The following is a 19764-nucleotide window of genomic DNA, read 5'->3' as shown; positions in this document are numbered from 1 at the left end:
TTACCTTGGAGAGTGTTAGAGGTGTACTTGTATAATCAACATGATGGAGAGGGGGCATCATGTTCCAACCCTACTCTATAAGACCCTCTGCTATCAGGCTGCTGCTGATTACTTTCACTGATTTGTGGGAGGGCAGCATGTCTAAATCTATGATCTAATTGAAGCTTCTATCTATTCTCGCTCCAACTGGTTCAGGGTGACAGGGAAAGACTGATAAAGGTGCCAATACATAAAGGGCCTCGAAGCATGAAGCTGAGTGGACACTGAAATGACCATCAAGTCAGTAATGTACAAATGTTTTTTACTGGCAGGAGAGTCCTGCACAATCATCTATGTCATCTGTGCGCCCAGTCATGCGTGCACAGAAATAATTTTCTATTAAAGGCTGGGCATCTAGAAGCACCTTATCTATCTCCCAGCAGAGCTAAGATCCAAGCTTATCATTAAACAAGATAACTCTGAGGTTACCCTTTCCACATGCACCTTTTCCAGCTCGCTCATCTTCTGATTTCATTTTATAGGATGGAGAATTGTTAGTCTATGGTTGTTAAATACCAGATTTCATGCTGTCTGTACTTAGAGTTGATAAGACACTAGGACTGGATGAGTTGCATTCAAGGGGGCAGAGGGAACTAATAGTGGAAATTGTGGAGACACCCTTGAACTTGAGGGTGGTGCCTGAGGACTGGAGAATTGCAAATGTCATGCCCTTGTTCAAAAAGAATAACAAGCAATTATAGGCCATCAGTTTAACTTCAGTAGTGGAGAAATTTCTAGAAACAATAGAAGACACGACTCGGACCGTGTCTTCAGAATCCTTAAGGGGGAGGGTGTGCAGCCAGAAGTCGTGGTGCACGTTGGCACCAACGACATAGATAGGAAGAGGGGTGGGGAGGTCATTCAAGAGCTCAGGGAGTTAGGCTGGAAGCTAAAAGCTAGGACAGACAGAGTCATCACCTCTGGGTTGTTGCCGGTGCCACGTGACAGTGAGGCAAGGAATAGGGAGAGAGTGCAGTTGAACACGTGGCTGCAAGGATGGTATAGGAGGGAGGGCTTCAGGTATTTGGACAATTGGACTGCATTCTGGGGAAGGTGGGACCTGTACAAGCAGGACAGGTTGTACCTGAACCAGAAGGGCACCAATATCCTGGGGGGTAGGTTTGCTAGCACTCTTCGGGGGGGTTTAAACTAATTTGGCAGGGGGATGGGATCCGGACTTGTAGTCCAGCAAGTAGGCTAGCTGTTTGTCAGGATGTCCAAGAATGTAGGGAGGCTGTGAAGAAGGTAGCACTGACAGGGAATACTTGCGGACACAGAGATGGGTTCAAGTGCGTATACTTCAACGCAAGGAGTATCAGAAATAAGGTCGGAGAACTTAAGGCGTGGATCGGTACCTGGGACTACGATGTTGTGGCCATCACGGAAATGTGGATAGAAGAGGGACAGGAATGGTTGTTGGAGGTTCCTGGTTACAGATGTTTCAGTAGGATTAGGGAGGGTGGTAAAAAAGGAGGGGGGAGGTGGCGTTGCTAATTAGAAATGGTATAACGGCTGCAGAAAGGCAGTTCGAGGGGGATCTGCCTTTAGAGGTAGTATGGGCTGAAGTCAGAAATAGGAAAGGTGCAGTCATCTTGTTGGGTGTTTACTATAGGCCCCCCAATAGCAGCAGAGATGTGGAGAAACAGATTGGGAAACAGATTTTGGAAAGGTGTAGAAGCCACAGGGTAGTAGTCATGGGCGATTTCAACTTCCCAAATATTGATTGGAAGCTCTTTAGATCAAGTAGATTGGATGGGGCGGTGTTTGTGCAGTGTGTCCAGGAAGCTTTTCTAACTCAGTATGTAGATTGTCCGACCAGAGGGGAGGCCATTTTGGATTTGGTACTTGGTAATGAACCGGGACAAGTGATGGGCTTGTTAGTGGGTGAACATTTTGGTGACGGTGACCACAATTCTGTGACTTTCACCTTGGTTATGGAGAGAGATAGGTGCGTGCAACAGGGTAGGTTTTACAATTGGGGGAAGGGTAATTACGATGCTGTAAGACAGGATCTGAGGAGCATAAGTTGGGAGCATAGGCTGTCGGGGAAGGATGTTGTGGAAATGTGGAACTTTTTCAAGGAACAGATACGACGTGTCCTTGATTTGTATGTACCTGTCAGGCAGGAAAGAAATGGTCGTGTGAGGGAACCTTGGTTGACGAGGGAGGTTGAATATCTTGTAAAGAGGAAGAAGGAGGCTTACATAAGGTTGAGGAAACAGGGTTCAGACAGAGCAGTGGAGGGATACAGGATAGCCAGAAGGGACCTGAAGAAAGGGATTAGGAGAGCCAAGAGAGGGCATGAAAAATCTTTGGCGGATAGGATCAAGGATAACCCAAAGGCATTTTATGCGTATGTGAGAAACATGAGAATGACGAGAACGAGGGTAGGTCCAATCAAGGACAGTAGTGGGAGACTGTGTATTGAGTCGGATGAAATAGGAGAGGTCTTGAATGAGTACTTTTCTTCAGTATTTACGAATGAGAGGGACCGTATTGTTGAAGAGGAGAGTGTAAAACGGACTGGTAAGCTAGAGGAGATACATGTTAGGAAGGAAGATGTGTTGGACATTTTGAACAACTTGAGGATAGACAAGTCCCCCGGGCCTGACGGGATATATCCTAGGATTATGTGGGAAGCAAGAGAGGAAATTGCAGTACGGTTGGCAATGATCTTTTCATCTTCACTGTCAACGGGGGTGGTACCAGGGGACTGGAGAGTGGCGAATGTTGTGCCCCTGTTCAAAAAAGGGAATAGGGATAACCCCGGGAATTACAGGCCAGTTAATCTTACTTCGGTGGTAGGTAAAGTAATGGAAAGGGTACTGAGGGATAGGATTTATGAGTATCTGGAAAGGCACTGCTTGATTATGGACAGCCAGCACGGATTTGTGAAGGGTAGGTCTTGCCTTACAAGTCTGATTGAATTCTGTGAGGAGGTGACCAAGCATGTGGATGAAGGTAGAGCAGTGGATGTAGTATACATGGATTTTAGTAAGGCATTTGATAAGGTTCCTCATGGTAGGCTTATGCGGAAAGTCAGGAGGCATGGGATAGAGGGAAATTTGGCCAATTGGATAGAAAATTGGCTAACCGGTCGAAGTCAGAGAGTGGTGGTAGATGGTAAATATTCAGCCTGGAGCCCAGTTACAAGTGGAGTTCCGCAGGGATCAGTTCTGGATCCTCTGCTGTTCGTAATTTTTATTAATGACTTGGATGAGGGAGTCGAAGGGTGGGTGAGTAAATTTGCAGATGATACGAAGATTGGTGGAGTTGTGGATAGTGAGGAGGGTTGTTGTCGGCTGTAAAGGGACTTAGATATGATGCAGAGGTGGGCTGAGGAGTGGCAGATGGAGTTCAACCCTGCCAAGTGTGAGGTTGTCCATTTTGGAAAGACAAATAAGAATGCGGAATACAGGGTTAACGGTAGGGTTCTTAGTGAGTGGAGGAACAGAAGGATCTTGGGGTCTATGTTCATAGATCTTTGAAAGTTGCCACTCAGGTGGATAGAGCTTGTAAGAAGGCCTATGGTATATTAGCTTCATTAGCAGAGGGATTGAATTCAAGAGTCGTGAAGTGATGTTGCAACTGTACAGGACTTTGGTTAGGCCACATTTGGAGTACTGTGTGCAGTTCTGGTCGTCTCACTTTAGGAAAGATGTGGAAGCTTTGGAGAGGGTGCAGAGAAGATTTACCAGGATGTTGCCTGGAATGGAGAATAGGTCGTACGAGGTAGGTTGAGAGTGCTAAGCCTTTTCTCATTGGAACGGCGAAGAATGAGGGGTGACTTGATAGAGGTTTATAAGATGATCAGAGGAATAGATAGAGTAGACAGTCAGAAACTTTTTCCCCGGGTACAACAGAGTGTTACAAGGGGACATAAATTTAAGGTGAAGGGTGGAAGGTATAGGGGAGATGTCAGGGGTGGGTTCTTTACCTAGAGAGTGGTGGGGGCATGGAATGCGCTGCCTGTGGGAATGGTAGAGTCAGTATCTTTGGTGACCTTTAAGCGGCAATTGGATAGGTACATGGATGGGTGCTTAAGCTAGGACAAATGTTCGGCACAACATCGTGGGCCGAAGGGCCTGTTCTGTGCTGTATTGTTCTATGTTCTAATAATTCTGGACAAAATTTAGAGTTACATGGATGAATATGGGTTAATTAAAGAAATGCATAATTTCTTATGGGAAATTCATGCTTAACTAATTTGCTGGAGTGTTTTGAAACGGTAATGGAGCTGGTTAATGTGGGCAATACCATTAAGGTGTTGTACATAGACTTTCAAAAGTCATTCAATGAAATGGCACACAACAGATTTGTGAAAAAACTTGTAGTTCACAGAATAAAAGGGACAGTTGCAACATGGAAGTGAAATTGGCTGTGTGACTGGAAACGAAAAGTAATTGTGAAAGGACATTACTCATCTGAAGCAAGGTCTACTGGAATTCCCCATGGATCAGTGTTTGAATCCTTGCTTTTCCTAGGTTGCCTTTTGAGAATATATTGGACAGGACAGGGCTGGACTAATTTCCACTTGAGTTTAGAAGAGTGAGGGGTAACTTGATTGAAATGTATAGGATCATGAATTGCTGACAAGGTAGATCTGGGAAAGGTGTCCTTCTTGTTGGACAGGCCAGAACTAAGAGGCACTGTTTTGAAATTTGGAGTCAACTTTTTAGGAGAGGGATGAGGAGATTATTTTTTCTTTCAAAGATTTGTGGAACTTTGGAACTCTTGAATTCAGAAGGTGGTGCGAATGTGGTCACTAAATATTTTTAAATAAGAATAGATAGCTTCTTACTGGAATCAGTGTTAACATTTTGATTCCAGTAACCCTTCTTTGGAACAGGAATCATTGGATTGAAACATTAACTCTGTTTCTCTTCACAGATACTGCTAGACCTTCTGAATTTCTCATCAATTTATTTTGTCTGTTTCATTTGTTTCAGGTCTCCAGCATCCACAGTTTTTTTTATTTTATTATTATGTTTAGCTTGTGAAGCAAAGAATCAAAGGTTATTGGGGGTGTAGACGTGAATGTGGAATTGGAAACATAAACAGGTTAGCCATGATGTTATTGAATGGCAGAGCATGCTTGATGGGCTGAATGGTCTACTTCACATATTTCATATGTTTGTATATATTTTCTTAGGCTTGGGTGTACAAGATACAATTTAAAATTCTGCACATGATACAAAATGTGGAATCATTGTGAACTGTGAAGAGGATAGCACAGAACTTCAATATTTTAACCTTGGACAAGTTGGCAGTCTAGATGGACAAATGGATGATGAAGTTCAATGCAGAGAAATGGTAGGAAGAATATGGAGATACAAAATAAAATAAAGTGGGTGCGAGAGCAGAGAGATCTGGGTGTACATGTGCACATTATTGAAGATGGCTGAACAGGACAGGTTGAAAAAGCATATAGTATTCTGGCCTTTATTAAGGGCAGAGATAATCATGAGGGGCATGGATAGGATAAATAGACAATGTTTTTTTTTACCTGGAGTGGGGGAGATAAGAACTAGAGAGCATAGGTTTAGGGTGATAGGGGAAAGACATAAAAGGGACCTAAGGGGCAACTGTTTCCACACAGAGGGTGGTGCATGCATGGAATGAGCTGGCAGAGGAAGTGGTGGAGGCTGGTACAATTGCAGCATTTAAAAGGCATCTGGATGGGTCCATGAATAGGGAGCATTTAGAGGGATATGGGCCAAATACTGGCAAATGGGACTAAATTGGGTTAGGATATCTGGTCGGCATGGATGGGTTGGACCGAAGGATCTGTTTCCATGCTGTACATCTCTATGTCTCTATGAGTGAGGATGTTACGTTGAATTATAAATATTAGCCTTCAGTTGGGATACTGACTTCAGTTTTTGGCACCACACTTTAGGAAGAATGTGAAAGCATTGGAGAGGATGGAGAAACGATTCATGAAAATTGTTCCAAGGTTGAGAAACTTCAGTTATGAAGATAGATTGGAAAAGTTAGGACTTTTTTTTCCTCAGCAATGAGAGGCTATGATTAATTGATTAATTAATTGTCATGTGCATTTGTTACATGTATTTGTTACAGATACAGTGAAAAGCGTTGTATGATGTCACTGCTCTCTGGCACCATCTTAAAATACACAAATAACCCATATATAGAGATTAAAGGTATAAAAAGTTTTAAAAAGTTAAATGCTCAACATTACCATCCTTTTTAAGTGCTTAGCCATGGGGCCCAAATCCAGACTCATCCACCCCACTGGAGGTATTCAAAATCATAAAGAGTCGGGTCAGACCAGATAGGGATAAACTGTTTCTACTCATGAAGGAATTTAACATAATGGCACAGATTTAAAGTAAATGGCAAAAGAGGGAAAATGACATGATGGAATACTTTTCAGCAGCAAGCAGTTAAAGTATAGAATGCAATGCTAGATAGTGGGTTCAGGCACACATTAGGGCGGCACGGTGGCACAGTGGTTAGCACTGCTGCCTCACAGCACCAGAGACCCGGGTTCAATTCCCGCCTCAGGCGACTTACTGTGTGGAGTTTGCATGTTCTCCCCGTGTCTGCGTCGGTTTCCTCCCACAGTCCAAAGATGTGCAGGTCAGGTGAATTGGCCATGCTGAATTGCCCGTAGTGTTAGGTAAGGGGTAAATGTAGGGGTATGGGTGGGTTGCGCTTCGGCAGGTCGGTGTGGACTTGTTGGGCCGAAGGGCCTGTTTCCACACTGTAAGTAATCTAATCTAAATAATCTAAAGAAAAATAATCTAAATAAAACTACTGTATACGGTTATCTGAAAAGGGAGCATGTTCAGGGGTACAAGGCCAGAGAATGGCACAGTGATCTGCTCAATTGGAGATCTGGTACTGTCTCCGTAAGCTGAATGACCTGCTTCTGTGCTGCAACAATTCTGTGAAAAATCCACTAACTGTGGTACCGTCCAATAATCTCTCAACTACATATTTCACCCAGGCGCGTGCTTTGTGAGCATGTGCTGGAAAGGATAAGGGCAAGTGATGGTGCATCTTGGGAACGATGACTTCCTTTCATCAATGCAGTTATATGCACTGAGTATTTTTCAACAGTCTGGTAATATGACGGTTAGCCAGTAAATTATTAGTGGCAATTAAAATGGAACAGATAAGGGAAAATACTAGGCCGCCTGGCGGTCTCCAAATATTGTCTCCTCACTGCCAACCCCTCCATTCATTGCGTCGTCTGGCCTTTAAATTCAAAATTTGGAAAGCAGCTGTTAAGGTCTCCCTCCGATATCTGACCCTTGTCAATTTCCGAAGGTGTACTAACTCTTCCTTGTTTTATGGTCTGCCAGAACATTTAGTCGCTAGATGGTGCTGAGAAAAACCATTGCTCGTTCGTTTTTCGGAGCCAAACTGTTACCTTAGTTGTGAAATATCAGCTTTTCACGGCAACTGAAGAAAAATGTCCTTTCACTAACTTCTATCTGCGATTTAAGTTGTGACCACTCGTACATTTATGTGAAAAGAAGCGTATGAAATTACACATGGTTGTTTTTTTATGCACTAAAAATATACCCTGTATGTTCAAATCAGTTATTTTTCCCCAGGCTGGTGAATGAAATAATTGTTGCATTTGAAATTAACGCATCAAACCCACGGTATTAAACCTACCTAAATACAAATGATAGTTGGCAGTGAAACTTGTACCACTCTGACAGTGTCCGTCATTATTCCTTTAATGTAAAGATGTTTACACTGCAGTTTCTTGCCGCCAGTTCTGTTTCAAACTTGTGATATATCTCAATCATTACAGCGAAAGCTTTTGTCTTTACAAGTTTCTGTTAAAAGTTCCCGCTGCGCAATCATCATTGCAAAGCAAAACCGGACGGATTGACGTTATTTAAAATCGGTGAGTAATGCGGTAATGACTTTGCAATTTTTTGAGGAAACGGTTGGTACTGATTGGAAATCAGGTTGAGAATCTGGTTCGTGGGGGGAGGGGGGGAATGTGGTTTCACTGCAATCCATATTGCTTATTCAAACAGAAACTCTTACGGAATTGGGGGGGGGGGGGGGGGGGGGGCTGGGGGAGGTGAGAAAGATTGCATTTGTGTAAAGGCTGAAACATAAATGTGAAAGTTGCTTTCCTCTGTCCTTTTCCCGCCAACGCTGACCCTCTCTGCCTGGGTCTAATTTCCGCGCAAACACCATCCCGGCGGGAGGGAGCGAAATCGAAATTCCCGCGAACAGCCAGGCGACGGCCGATTGGCCGATGGCGACGTAACGTCACAAAGGGGGGGCGGCCCCCGCCGCTGCTGATTGGGCGCTCGGATTCCGCGCCAAATTCTGAACAGGATTTGAGGAGCAAGCCGGCGCGCGCTCTGGGCTGTAGCTGATTGTCTCCGAGTAGATCTCTGCAGGAATCCGCTTAAGCTCAGCAAGCAGACCCAGAGTCGGTTTAATTGTTGTTTTATTTAGTTTCTTCAGGGTTTCCTCTCCCACATAATCCATCAGAGATCTAGAGCGAGTTTATTTATTTTGCACTGGAATAAATCTATCCGCACAGCTGCCCGGTCATCACGACAAAGATGTTGTCAGTCCGCACACCCCTCGCTGCCAGAAACGAGAATGTCGTCTCTGCTCAGATGAGCAAAGTCTGTTTGAAGGAGGACAAGGAGAACACGGTGAGCTCTTTTGAACGTTTGCACCCGGGGCGATCCTTTCTGGAAGCGAAACTCTCCAGGAGTAAAAGGAACTGGCGGGGTTTGACTGATCATTGTGCGTTTTCTCTCTGCTTTTTCTTCTTCTGCAGCCGCCTTCTTTGAGCAGCACTCGTATCTTGGCCAGCAAAACCGCCCGCAAGATTCTGGTGGACGCCGATGTAACAGTAAGTTTTATCATCTTTGTGTGGATAAGCCTTGAAATGTAAAGGTTAACGCAAAATTAAAGCCCTCTTGTCCTGTCCACCCCACCCCACCCACCTTTGTGTAACTAGTTACATTCTGGCGCCAAAAAAAATGGCTCTGCGCCCATAGAACGAATTTACTTTTCTTTCCTGAAGGATCAATGGCTTTTTTTTGTGAACTGAACTTAATATAAATATATATTAAAAATCTCAAGTTTTAACACTTTTTTTTTTTCATTTCTTTATGAAGAAGTGACTAACACAAAATGTTTCGCCACTGGAATAGGAAATTGTGAATAGACTTGTGAATGCTCTGTAACTTTTTAAATATTTATTTCCAGCTGAAATCTGAACCATCGGATCACTCGAATTTAAACGACGAGCCTTTACTGAAAGAGAATCCGCGCCGTTTTGTTATCTTTCCCATACAATACCACGACATCTGGCGAATGTATAAAAAAGCAGAGGCGTCTTTTTGGACAGCAGAAGAGGTGAGTTTCTAGTTTAAAGTCTACATTCACTAGGCCCTGCCTCTGCAAGTTATTTTCTTCAGTTTTACCACCAGATCTATTCACTGAATCCCTGTCTGCTCACGAAATATTTTTAGTTCCCAGTTCCACCGCCCTCAGGGTTTTTTTTAATGGTTAGGCAACTCGTTAGGAGAAGCTATCCCGAATGGGCCATCCTCTCTCAGAAATTTGAAAACTTTTAAACTAAAAGAGATCACTAAGCGGTGTATTAGCAGCCTTTGTTCTAAAAACAAGGCTTCCCGCTTTTATGTCATCCATGCCCAGTCTCGTAACTCCTGAACCATTGCTTTTAACTGTCCTACAGGCCCATGGCTAGGGTGTACACTGAATTCTGACATTGCCCACGTGAAAGGGAGACTATCAAAAAAGTGAATCTGTATGCTGTTGCCCCCTTTATTTTTTGTAACAGAGTAGTTACATAGGCATGTAGAAGTTAGGAGCAGGAGGAGGCCCTCTAGGCCTTCTCTGCCAATCACTGGTGAGCCTAATCCTGCTTTGTCCCCATAGCCTTTGATCCCATTCACCCCGAGTGCTATGTCTAGTTGCCTTTGAATGCATTCAATGTTTTGGCATCAACCACTTGCTGTGGTAATGAACTCCACAGGCTCACCACTCCGGGGGGGAGAAGACATGTCTCCTCATCTCTGTCCTATCTCCTCGGATGCTGCCTGAACTGTTGTGCTCTTCCAGCACCACTAATCCAGAATCTGGTTTCCAGCATCTGCAGTATTGTTTTTACCTAGTTGACTTTAACCCATCTGCGAATCCTCTTGCAAGGATGCCTGCCTTGAAGTTTTCCTACTCTCGCTACAAGAATCTCAGGGAGTTCTCTATGCTACTTCCTCCCCACCCCCACCCTCCTCTAGCTTATATCTCCACCCTTCAGGCTCTTTGCCTTTATTCCTGATGAGGGGCTTTTGCCCGAAATGTCAATTTTACTGCTCCTTGGATGCTGCCTGAACTGCTGTGCTCTTCTAGCACCACTAATCCAGAATCCGTCCTAAATAGTCTACCCCTAACCCTCAGACTGTGACTCCTGGTTCTGGACGCACACATCATCGGAACATCTTCCCTGTATCTACCCTATATAGTAATGGAGATGTACAGCACGGAAGCAGACCCTTCGGTCCAACTTGTCCATGCTGACCAGATATCCTAACCTAATCTAGTCCCATTTGCCAACACTTGGCCCATATCCCTCTAAACCCTTCCTAATCATACACCCATCTGGATGCCTTTGTAAATGTTGTAATTTTACCAGTCTCCACCACTTCGTTTGGCAGCTCGTTCCATACACTCACTACCCTCTGAAAAGATTGCCCCTTGGGTCCCTTTTAAACTTTTTCCCTCTCACTCTAAACCTATGCCCTCTAGTTCTGGACTCCCGAACCCCAGGCGAAAGACCTTGTCTGTTTACCCCATCCTGTTAGAATTTAAGCCTCTAAGATCCTCCCTCATTCGTCTGAACTCCAATGAAAGCAATCTTAACTTAGTCAATCTCTTCATATGTATGTTTTGTCAATCCTGGAATTGGTCTGGTAAACCTTCTGCTGAATCATCATTGTACTTTCTCCTTTCACCATCTGGATGTGCTGTCCTGTTGCCCTCCTTCCAATGCCAACCCCTACAGTACTTTGCTCTTTCATTATCCAGTCACTCTCTCCCTGCCTTTCCCAATCCGTGTACTGGGAGATGATCTCCATCCATCTAGAGAATCCATACAGTGTGGAAAGAGGCCATTTGGCCTTACAAGCCACACTGACCCTCCAAACAGCATTCCACCCCACCCGTAACGCCATGCTTCCCATGGCTAATGAACCTAACCTACTCCTCTCTGAACACTATGGGCAATTTAGCATGGCAAATCCACCTAACCTGCATATCTTTGGACTGTGGGAGAAAGTTGGAGCACTAGGTAGAAACCCAAGCAGATACAGGTTGAATATGAAAATTCAACGCAGATGGTTGCCCAAGGCTGGAACCCTGCTCCCTGGCGCTGTGAGGCAGCAGCTGCCATGTCATCGGTGCCTACCTTTTTCTGAATGTCAGCTCACTTAAGCCATGACCTTTATCATGGGTGCTTGCAATAACATGTACTTGGCTGACCAGTGATGAAGCACTCTGGTCTAACCTCTTTGTAATATTTTGGACTTTTCTATCTGAATTGAGAAATGTTTTTTTAACTACTGTTGTGTGAAAGTACTAATGCTTGTAAATTGTGCTAATAGGTTGACCTCTCAAAAGATCTCCAACACTGGGATTCCCTGAAATCTGAAGAGAAACACTTCATTTCTTATGTCCTGGCATTCTTTGCAGCAAGTGATGGCATTGTAAATGAAAACTTGGTAATTTTTACTTTTTAATTTTTGGAATGCCTTTCTTTTGTGGGGTAGTAGACATCTTCATTGGAGTTATGCATTGGTGATCATGGTGTTATGTAATGTCAATAGGTGGAACGTTTCAGTCAAGAAGTGCAAGTAACCGAAGCTCGTTGTTTCTATGGATTCCAAATTGCAATGGAAAATATTCACTCTGAAATGTACAGTCTTCTTATTGATACATACATCAAGGATCCTAAGGAGAGGTAACTGGATTCTTTGGGGTTCAAGGCACATTAGGTTTTCAGCCATTCTTAAGCCGTATTTTTAAACATGTTCATTGTGTTTCTTCCTAGGGAGTATCTGTTCAATGCAATTGAAACTCTACCTTGTGTGAAAAAGAAGGCTGACTGGGCACTGCGTTGGATTGGTGACCGTCAAGCAACATTTGGTAAGGACAGTGAATGTATGTAGAGGAGAAATGGGTAATTTTCCCCTGTAAGATTGTTTTGCCATTCAACATCTTGCAACATTTATTGATGATCACAACAGGTGCCTATTATGGGTAGCTACCTATGTAATAGGTGAATGGCACTTCCAATCAGTTGAAATGACGAAAGAATGGCACTTCCAGCCCTTTGTAACCATCACAGAATTGTACATGTTTCTTTTCCATTGAATACCGCTAACATCTTTATTTAGTCACAACTGATGCTTTTCTTTTTCACTGGGACAAATCTTTCAAGTATTTAAATATCTCTTCAAAAGTGGTGTCAAAACCATTGCTTTCTACCATAAGATGTAGGGGCAGAAGTAGGCCACTTAGCCCATCAAATCTGCTGTCACATTCCACAATATCTTGCTTGATCTGATTTTAAACCTCTGCTCCACAGTTTTTTAACATAAAGGTGTACAGTGTGGAAGCAGGCCATTGGCTCATCAAGTCCACACTGAATCTCCAAAGAATCCCACCGTGACACACACCTACATTTCCCATGGCAATCCACCTACATATTTGGTCTGTAGGAGGAAGCCCGTGCACACATGTGGAGAATGTGCAAACTCCACGCAGACAGTTGCCTAAGGCTGGAATTGAACCAAAGTCCCTAGTGCTGTGAGTCAGCAGTGCTAACCACTAAGCCACCATGCCACCCCCTTTGATTCCCTTCCTGGTTAAAAATCATCTTCACCTTGTCTACTCTTGCCTCTAATTTCTGCAGACTTAGATGAAAAATTACATAGATTACTACCCTCATGATATTCCACTATCTTAAGAATGGGAAACTGCTTGCATATTATGCCCTTTGTTCTAGATTTCTCCCACTACAGGGTATAGCCACCTCTGCATCTACCCTAAAGTCCTAAGAATCTTTGCATCAATTATTGCCTCATATTATTGGCTTTATTATGTAGTGATCTACTTGACATCTCTTGTCTTAAGACAATTCATCCATACCTGATATTAACCTAGAAACGTCTCTGGACTGCCAATGTCAGAATGCCTATCTTTGGGTAAGGGATCAAACCTTGACCCTGCATTGTACTTGTCTGATTAGTACTTAATATAATTTTGGCATACTTTCCTACTTTATCACATAATTCATTTGCCATCGCACACTGGCTTCAGCCTATATTCCTCTTGACTTTGTATCATGCTCATCACTTGGCTTCTTGCCTATTTTTGTCATCCACAAACTTTTTTTTGATTTGTTTCAAAGTTATTAATAGATTGTAAATAACTGTGGCCTCAGTACTAATCCCTTTGGCTTTATCAATACCTTTTTTTTGGAAGCCAGACTGTAGTGCAATTGCAGGTTCCACTAATTCTGCTGTGCTTCTTAATATTGCAAGGAATGCAACTTAGCTGAATAGTTTCCTCCTCATATAGAATGCTGACTCTTGTATGTATTTCTCAATGTTCTGTTGCACTGGTTACAATAGACTGGAATGTTTGTTTTTCAATGAGCTGTTAAGCTAACCAGCCTATAGTCACTAGTTATGGTCTCCCTCCTGTGTTTGGAAGTTGACTGTTTTCCAATCCTGGAATTTATCCAGAATTCCTGGAAGATTAGATTAGATTAGATTACTTAGTGTGGAAACAGGCCCTTCGGCCCAACAAGTCCACACCGACCCGCCGAAGCGTAACCCACCCATTCCCGTACATTTACCCCTTTACCTAACACTACAGGCAATTTAGCATGGCCAATTCACCTGACCTGCACATCTTTGGACTGTGGCAGGAAACCGGAGCACCCGGAGGAAACCCACGCAGGCATGGGGAGAATGTGCAAACTCCACACAGTCAGTCGCCTGAGTCGGGAATTGAACCCGGGTCTCTGGCGCTGTGAGGCAGCAGTGCTAACCACTGCCACTTTATCCTAGGTTGCAGCTATTTGGTCCCAGGGACGTATTGATCTTTAGTTTGTCTGGTGCATTTTTCTCTTGGAGATGGTTATTATATTTACTGCCTTCCATCTTCTACCCCTTGATTTTTTTGGAATGCTATTAGATTCCTTTATTGTGAAGTCTGAGGCAATTGCTGCAGAATCATGGCGCCCCATTATTTCCCCAGCATCATTGCAGAAGAGGCATTGTTACCTGGATTCTACTCCATAAACCTTTTGCCATTTGGGAGATCATTTGAATTTGATAATTGTTCTAGCCTTTGGCTGGAATTTAGCAATGCAGTAGCCTTGTTTGTGAATTGGTATTTTAAAACTGGAATCTATTAGGTTTGATCATTGCATAATGGTGATTCACACATGAACATTTGAATCCACTTATTTTTTGGCAGGAGAGCGAGTAGTAGCGTTTGCTGCTGTTGAAGGAATATTTTTCTCTGGCTCCTTTGCTGCTATTTTTTGGTTGAAGAAACGAGGATTAATGCCAGGGCTAACATTCTCCAATGAGCTGATCAGCAGAGATGAGGTATGATATCTCAACTGGTTGTCAATTACATGCATTTGTTCCTTGCATTTTGGATTTGATTAACTTAATCCATGGATGGCTAGGCTTGAGTTTAGTTCCACAGGTTGGCCAAAGGGCCTGTATTGCGCTGTAATGTTCTATGTTTCATAGAGTCATTAGAGATGTACAGCATGGAAACAGACCCTTTGGTCCAACCTGTCCATGCCAACCAGATATCCCAACCCAATCTAGTCCCACCTGCCAGCACCTTGCTCATATCCCTCCAAACCCTTCATATTCATATACCCCTCCAAATGCCTTTTAAATGTTCCAATTGTACCAGTCTCCACCACTTCCTCTCAGCTCATTCCATGCACATACCATCCTCTGCGTGTAAGCGTTGCCCCTTGGGTCTCTTTTATATTATTCCCCTCTCACCCTAAACCTATGTTTTCTAGTTCTGGACTCCCCCACCCCAGGGAAAATACTTTGTCTATTTACCCTATCCATGCCCCTCATAATTTTGTAAATTTCTATAAGCCTCTGACCCTCCAGGAAAAACAGCACCAGCTTGTTCAGCCTCTCCCCATAGCTCAGATCCTCCAACTCTGGCAACATCCTTGTGAATCTTTTCCAAACTCTTTCAAGTTTCACAACATCTTTCCCATAGGAAGGAGACCAGAATTGCACGCAATATTCCAACAGTGGCCTAACCAATGTCCTGTACAGCTGCAACATGACCTCCCAACTCCTGTACTCAATACTCTGACCAATAAAGGAAAGCATACCAAACGCCGCCTTCATTATCCTATCTACCTGCGACTCTACTTTCAAGGAGCTATGAATCTGCACTCCAAGGTCTCTTTGTTCAGCAACACTCCATAGGACCTTACCATTAAGCGTATAAGTCCTGCTAGATTTGCTTTTCCAAAATGCAGCACCTCTTGTTTAGCTGAATTAAACTCCATCTGCCACTTCTCAGCCCATTGGCCCCATCTGGTCTAGATCCTGTTGTAATCTGAGGTAACCTTCTTCGCTGTCCACTACACCTCCAATTTTGGTGTCATCTGCAAACTTACTAACTGTACCTCTTATGCTCGCATCCAAATCATTTATGTAAATGACAAAAAGTGGAGGACCCAGTGTTGTCTATCACTAATCAGTGCTTGCCTTTCCAAATACGTGTACATCCTGTCCCTCAGGATTCCCTCCAACAACCTGCCCACCACCGACATCAGGCTCACTGGTCTATAGTTCCCTGGCTTGCCCTTACCACCCTCCTTAAACAGTCCTTGAAGCACAACTTAAAACTACTCCCGCTAGTGAAAATGTTGTTAATTGCGACTCTTAGATTAGGCAAATGCTACTTTGGCTTTTCTGGAAAGCATCAACCCTAGGATAGGTTGCTGCTTTTTTTTTACTATTTGACCATTATTCTTAGCTGTCTACCTGTTCTTTACTACAAACTTGGGTGGCACAGTGGCTCAGTGGTTAGCACTGCTGCCTCATAGTACTGGGGTGTCAGGTTCAACTATACATATTGCTCCCAATACAGATCTACTAATTCTGTTATTTCACTTGCTCTAACATTCTAGGGTCTGCATTGTGATTTTGCCTGTCTTATGTTCAAGCACTTGGTACACAAACCTTCAGAAGAAAGTGTACGGTCAGTCATTCAGGATGCTGTCCAAATTGAGCAGGTAATTTCTGTCTTTGATCCCTTCCATTGCAAGACATAATTTCTTTCAGGTTTTATGGAAAGAAAAATAATACCTAGTTATCTGTCTAGTTCCAGTTTAAATGCTGTTAATCCTGTATCACCAAAGAGTCTCAAATTGGGCTGGGGTGAGCTTTAGCACACACTGGAGATAGACAGGTTACAGATGACATTGTTTAAAGACAGTGGCTTGTCATTGTCAGAATAGAGCATACAAAATCAGAACAAGTGGTGACTCAGTGCATATGTGTGGTCAGGAAGAACTTCACTTGCTCTGCTTTGAATTGCCCTGTTTCTCCAGCTCTCAATAACTCCCTGTCACTGCTCCTGATGAGTCTGAGCAAACATAAAGGCTGATTTGGTTGTGTTTTTCTCTGGCCACACCCAGCTTGCTTGTTAGCAAGCACTCAACTAGCTTATCATGCCTTCTTCTCCTCCTTCCCTCACTTCGGAGAAGTAACATGTTGCATCCTACCATGTCTCCTAGCTAGCCCTGTACACTTAAGTGTATAGAGTTATAACTTGTAGCTGTAATGTATGAGTGAAGGTCAACATTCTGTAGGACAAGGAACATTTGGTGTGGTGGGGAGAAGGTGCTAATGTGAAAGATTTAAATATGAAATGTCTTTTCAGGAATTTCTGACAGAATCTTTACCAGTGAACCTGATTGGGATGAACTGCATCTTAATGAAACGTTACATTGAGTTTGTAGCTGACAGACTGATGTTGGAACTGGGTTTTCAGAAGGTATGTTGCAACCAGACTAAGTCTATAAAAATGCCAAGTTCACTGAACTTAAACTAATGACTTTGTTTTTCCTTTGTAGATCTACAAAGTGGAGAATCCATTTGACTTTATGGAGAATATCTCATTGGAGGGCAAAACCAACTTTTTTGAAAAGCGAGTTGGCGAGTACCAGAGAATGGGTGTAATGGCTAATACAGCTGATAATTCATTCACACTAGATGCAGATTTTTAAATGGACCTAAAGAATTGCATGTGTCTGCAAAACTAGATGGAATAAACTTTACTTGAGTTTATAGTCCCACATATCATTGACTGGATTGGATACTGGTCTGTATGATCTACATTTCAATTAGACTTGCACATTCTCTTTTAACAGGTTTCAAGAAGATAGAGGTGATTGCATTACCTCTGAACATTTTAATCGTGAAATTGCACGGTTTACAGTAAACTACATTGCACCAGCATTTTAAGGCAATATTTTTTGGTTGATTCAACTGTTTCAGTGAGCATTTTTTTGTTTCATAGATATTTGTTATAGTTTTAATGTACATATTTTAATGAAAATGCACTTTCTAAATAAAATTCAAACTTTTTTGTACTCTAGTGCCTTGCTTCATGACCAGTTTTATAGCACCTGGTAGGGTTTTAAATTCATGTGAGTAGTGCAATAGAAACAGGTGCTCCTAAGAATAACATGGTAATGCATGGAAGATATTAGAACAGATCTAAAATAGTTGGCATCAACCATTTGACACTTATACCATTCAGTTGGCTCATGGCTGGCATGCCTCCATCTCCTTCCTACACAAATTTCTCTCTTCTCTCAGTACTTGATCTGTTGACCTCTATCTTGATTATTCAAAAACTGGGTGTCCCCTATCCTCAAATGCAAATGTATCAATTAGCTGTTTTAATAGTTGCAGCCTAAAATGAATGCTAATTCCCAAGATCCTAGTCTAGTATATTAAATCAGGGCACACTGCAAGTCTTGGCGGTGGAGGAGGCCCAGGACTTGCATGTCCTTGGTAGAGTACGAGAGGGAGTTGAAATGTTGGGCCACAGAGCGGTGGGGTTGATTGGTGCGGCTGTTCCGGAGATGTTCCCTAAAGCACCAGTCCCGCGCCACCTGATGTCTGGACGAAGAACACCTCATCTTCTGCCTCAGAACACTTCAACCCCAGGGCATCAATGTGAACTTCACCAGTTTCCTCTTTTTTACGCTCTCTGTCTCTTGTCTTACTTGCCAAACTTCCTTCCCACCTATCCATTCCACCCTCCTCTGACGTATTACATTCCTCCCCATGCACCAATTGTACTCTTTGCTACCTTTGCCCCACCCACTCACATTTATCTCTCCACACTGGAGGCTCTCTGCCTTCATTCCTGATGAAGGGCTTTTCCCCGAAATACTGACTTTCCTGCTCCTCAAATGCTAACTGACATGCTGTCCTTTTCCAGTGCCACTCTAATCTAGACTGATTTCCAGCATCTGCAGTCCTCACTTTTGCTGACCAGAAATGTAATTTAGCAGCCTATTACAAAAAGGTTGAAGATCATAGAAGTTTTGTCACATGGAACTCTTATTGTTTATGCACCTCACCCAATACAAACCCATCATTTACAATGCACAGGTGTGATGGAATACTTCCCCTGATTCAGCGCAACTCCCAACAATGAAGTATCCAGACAAAGCAACTGATTTGATTTTTATTCATCAGTGCAGTGGCAGGTACTGTTTACAAAATGCACTGAAAAAATTCATGAGGTATCTTTCATCTATGTTGCAAGCCAGTGAACTTTTACCAAGGGAAACAAAGGATGCCAGATATATGGTAGCATTACTGTTCCTTTTGCTGTTAACGGAAACTCCTGCAGTTGTTCAAAACTTGGGTAATTCCATATTACTTTTAATCCTGATGTGTTTAAAAAATATTATCAACATAAATTCTACACTCATGCTTAATTTGTATCAATCTGTGATTAAAAACAAAAGTTATATAAACTACATGGTGTTGTCTTTAGTAATCTCTATGTTGTAGTACATCAGCAGTGCCCCAGCTGTCACACTACACAAGTAAATGGTCATATGGAGATGTGTGCATAGGGATATAGGAGCAGGAATAGGCCCTTCATATTGCTGAGCTTGCTCTGCTATTCAATTACATGATAGATCATCCATCTCAATGGCACTTTCTAGTAGTATCTTCCATCCCTTAACCTTATCAGCCTGAAGAAATTACCGGGTTTCTGCATTGAACCGATGATTGAATCTTCAAAGACTTTGGAGCAAAGAATTCCAGAGATTCACCACCCTTACTGAAGACATTTCTCATTTCAGTCTTAAATGACCTACTCCTGAGATTATGTTCCCTGGTTTTAGATTTACCAGCAGAGGAAATAGCTGTATGCATCCTGCCAAGCTTTGTAAAAATTCTGTAATTCCAATTACGTCACCCTCATTCTTAGAACCTTTGAGGGAATGCAAATGGGAATACAGACCCATTTGCATTCCCTCAAAGGCAAAAATATTCTTCATTGGATAAAGGAAGGCTGTGAGGAGCATCTTAAAAGGAGGAAAGGTGGTTATGTGCAGAAGTTTAAGGAAGAAATTCTTAAAAGCAA

The 19764-nt window shown here is 42.9% G+C and overlaps 1 protein-coding gene across 1 annotated transcript; it reads left to right on the top strand.

Annotated features, from left to right (window-relative positions):
• The first annotated feature begins 8426 nt into the window (after nucleotides 1–8426).
• rrm2 (ribonucleotide reductase M2 polypeptide) lies at nucleotides 8427–17745 on the top strand. The gene is made up of 10 exons (XM_043677964.2): nucleotides 8427–8702; nucleotides 8831–8905; nucleotides 9265–9414; nucleotides 11682–11798; nucleotides 11904–12037; nucleotides 12128–12222; nucleotides 14566–14699; nucleotides 16274–16378; nucleotides 17029–17142; nucleotides 17222–17745. The coding sequence occupies exons 1-10, from the start codon at nucleotides 8607–8609 to the stop codon at nucleotides 17372–17374; spliced, it is 1173 nt and encodes a 390-aa protein (XP_043533899.1). The 5' UTR covers nucleotides 8427–8606; the 3' UTR covers nucleotides 17375–17745.
• The last annotated feature ends 2019 nt before the right edge of the window (nucleotides 17746–19764 follow it).

This window comes from Chiloscyllium plagiosum, unplaced genomic scaffold, assembly GCF_037043375.1.
Source record: "Chiloscyllium plagiosum isolate Xiang-an unplaced genomic scaffold, Cpla_swu_hap1 HiC_scaffold_3, whole genome shotgun sequence".
Classification (NCBI taxonomy): Eukaryota; Metazoa; Chordata; class Chondrichthyes; order Orectolobiformes; family Hemiscylliidae; genus Chiloscyllium; species Chiloscyllium plagiosum.
Note: the sequence above shows the minus strand (reverse complement) of the source record. Positions and strands in the feature narration are given on the sequence as shown.

Excerpts from the sequence above, each read along its gene's own strand:
- rrm2 (XM_043677964.2), top strand. The coding sequence starts at position 8,607 with ATGTTGTCAGTCCGCACACCCCTCGCTGCCAGAAACGAGAATGTCGTC. Across the intron at positions 11,799-11,903 it reads GCATTGTAAATGAAAACTTG|GTGGAACGTTTCAGTCAAGA; the intron begins GTAATTTTTACT and ends TAATGTCAATAG. Across the intron at positions 14,700-16,273 it reads AGCTGATCAGCAGAGATGAG|GGTCTGCATTGTGATTTTGC; the intron begins GTATGATATCTC and ends CTAACATTCTAG.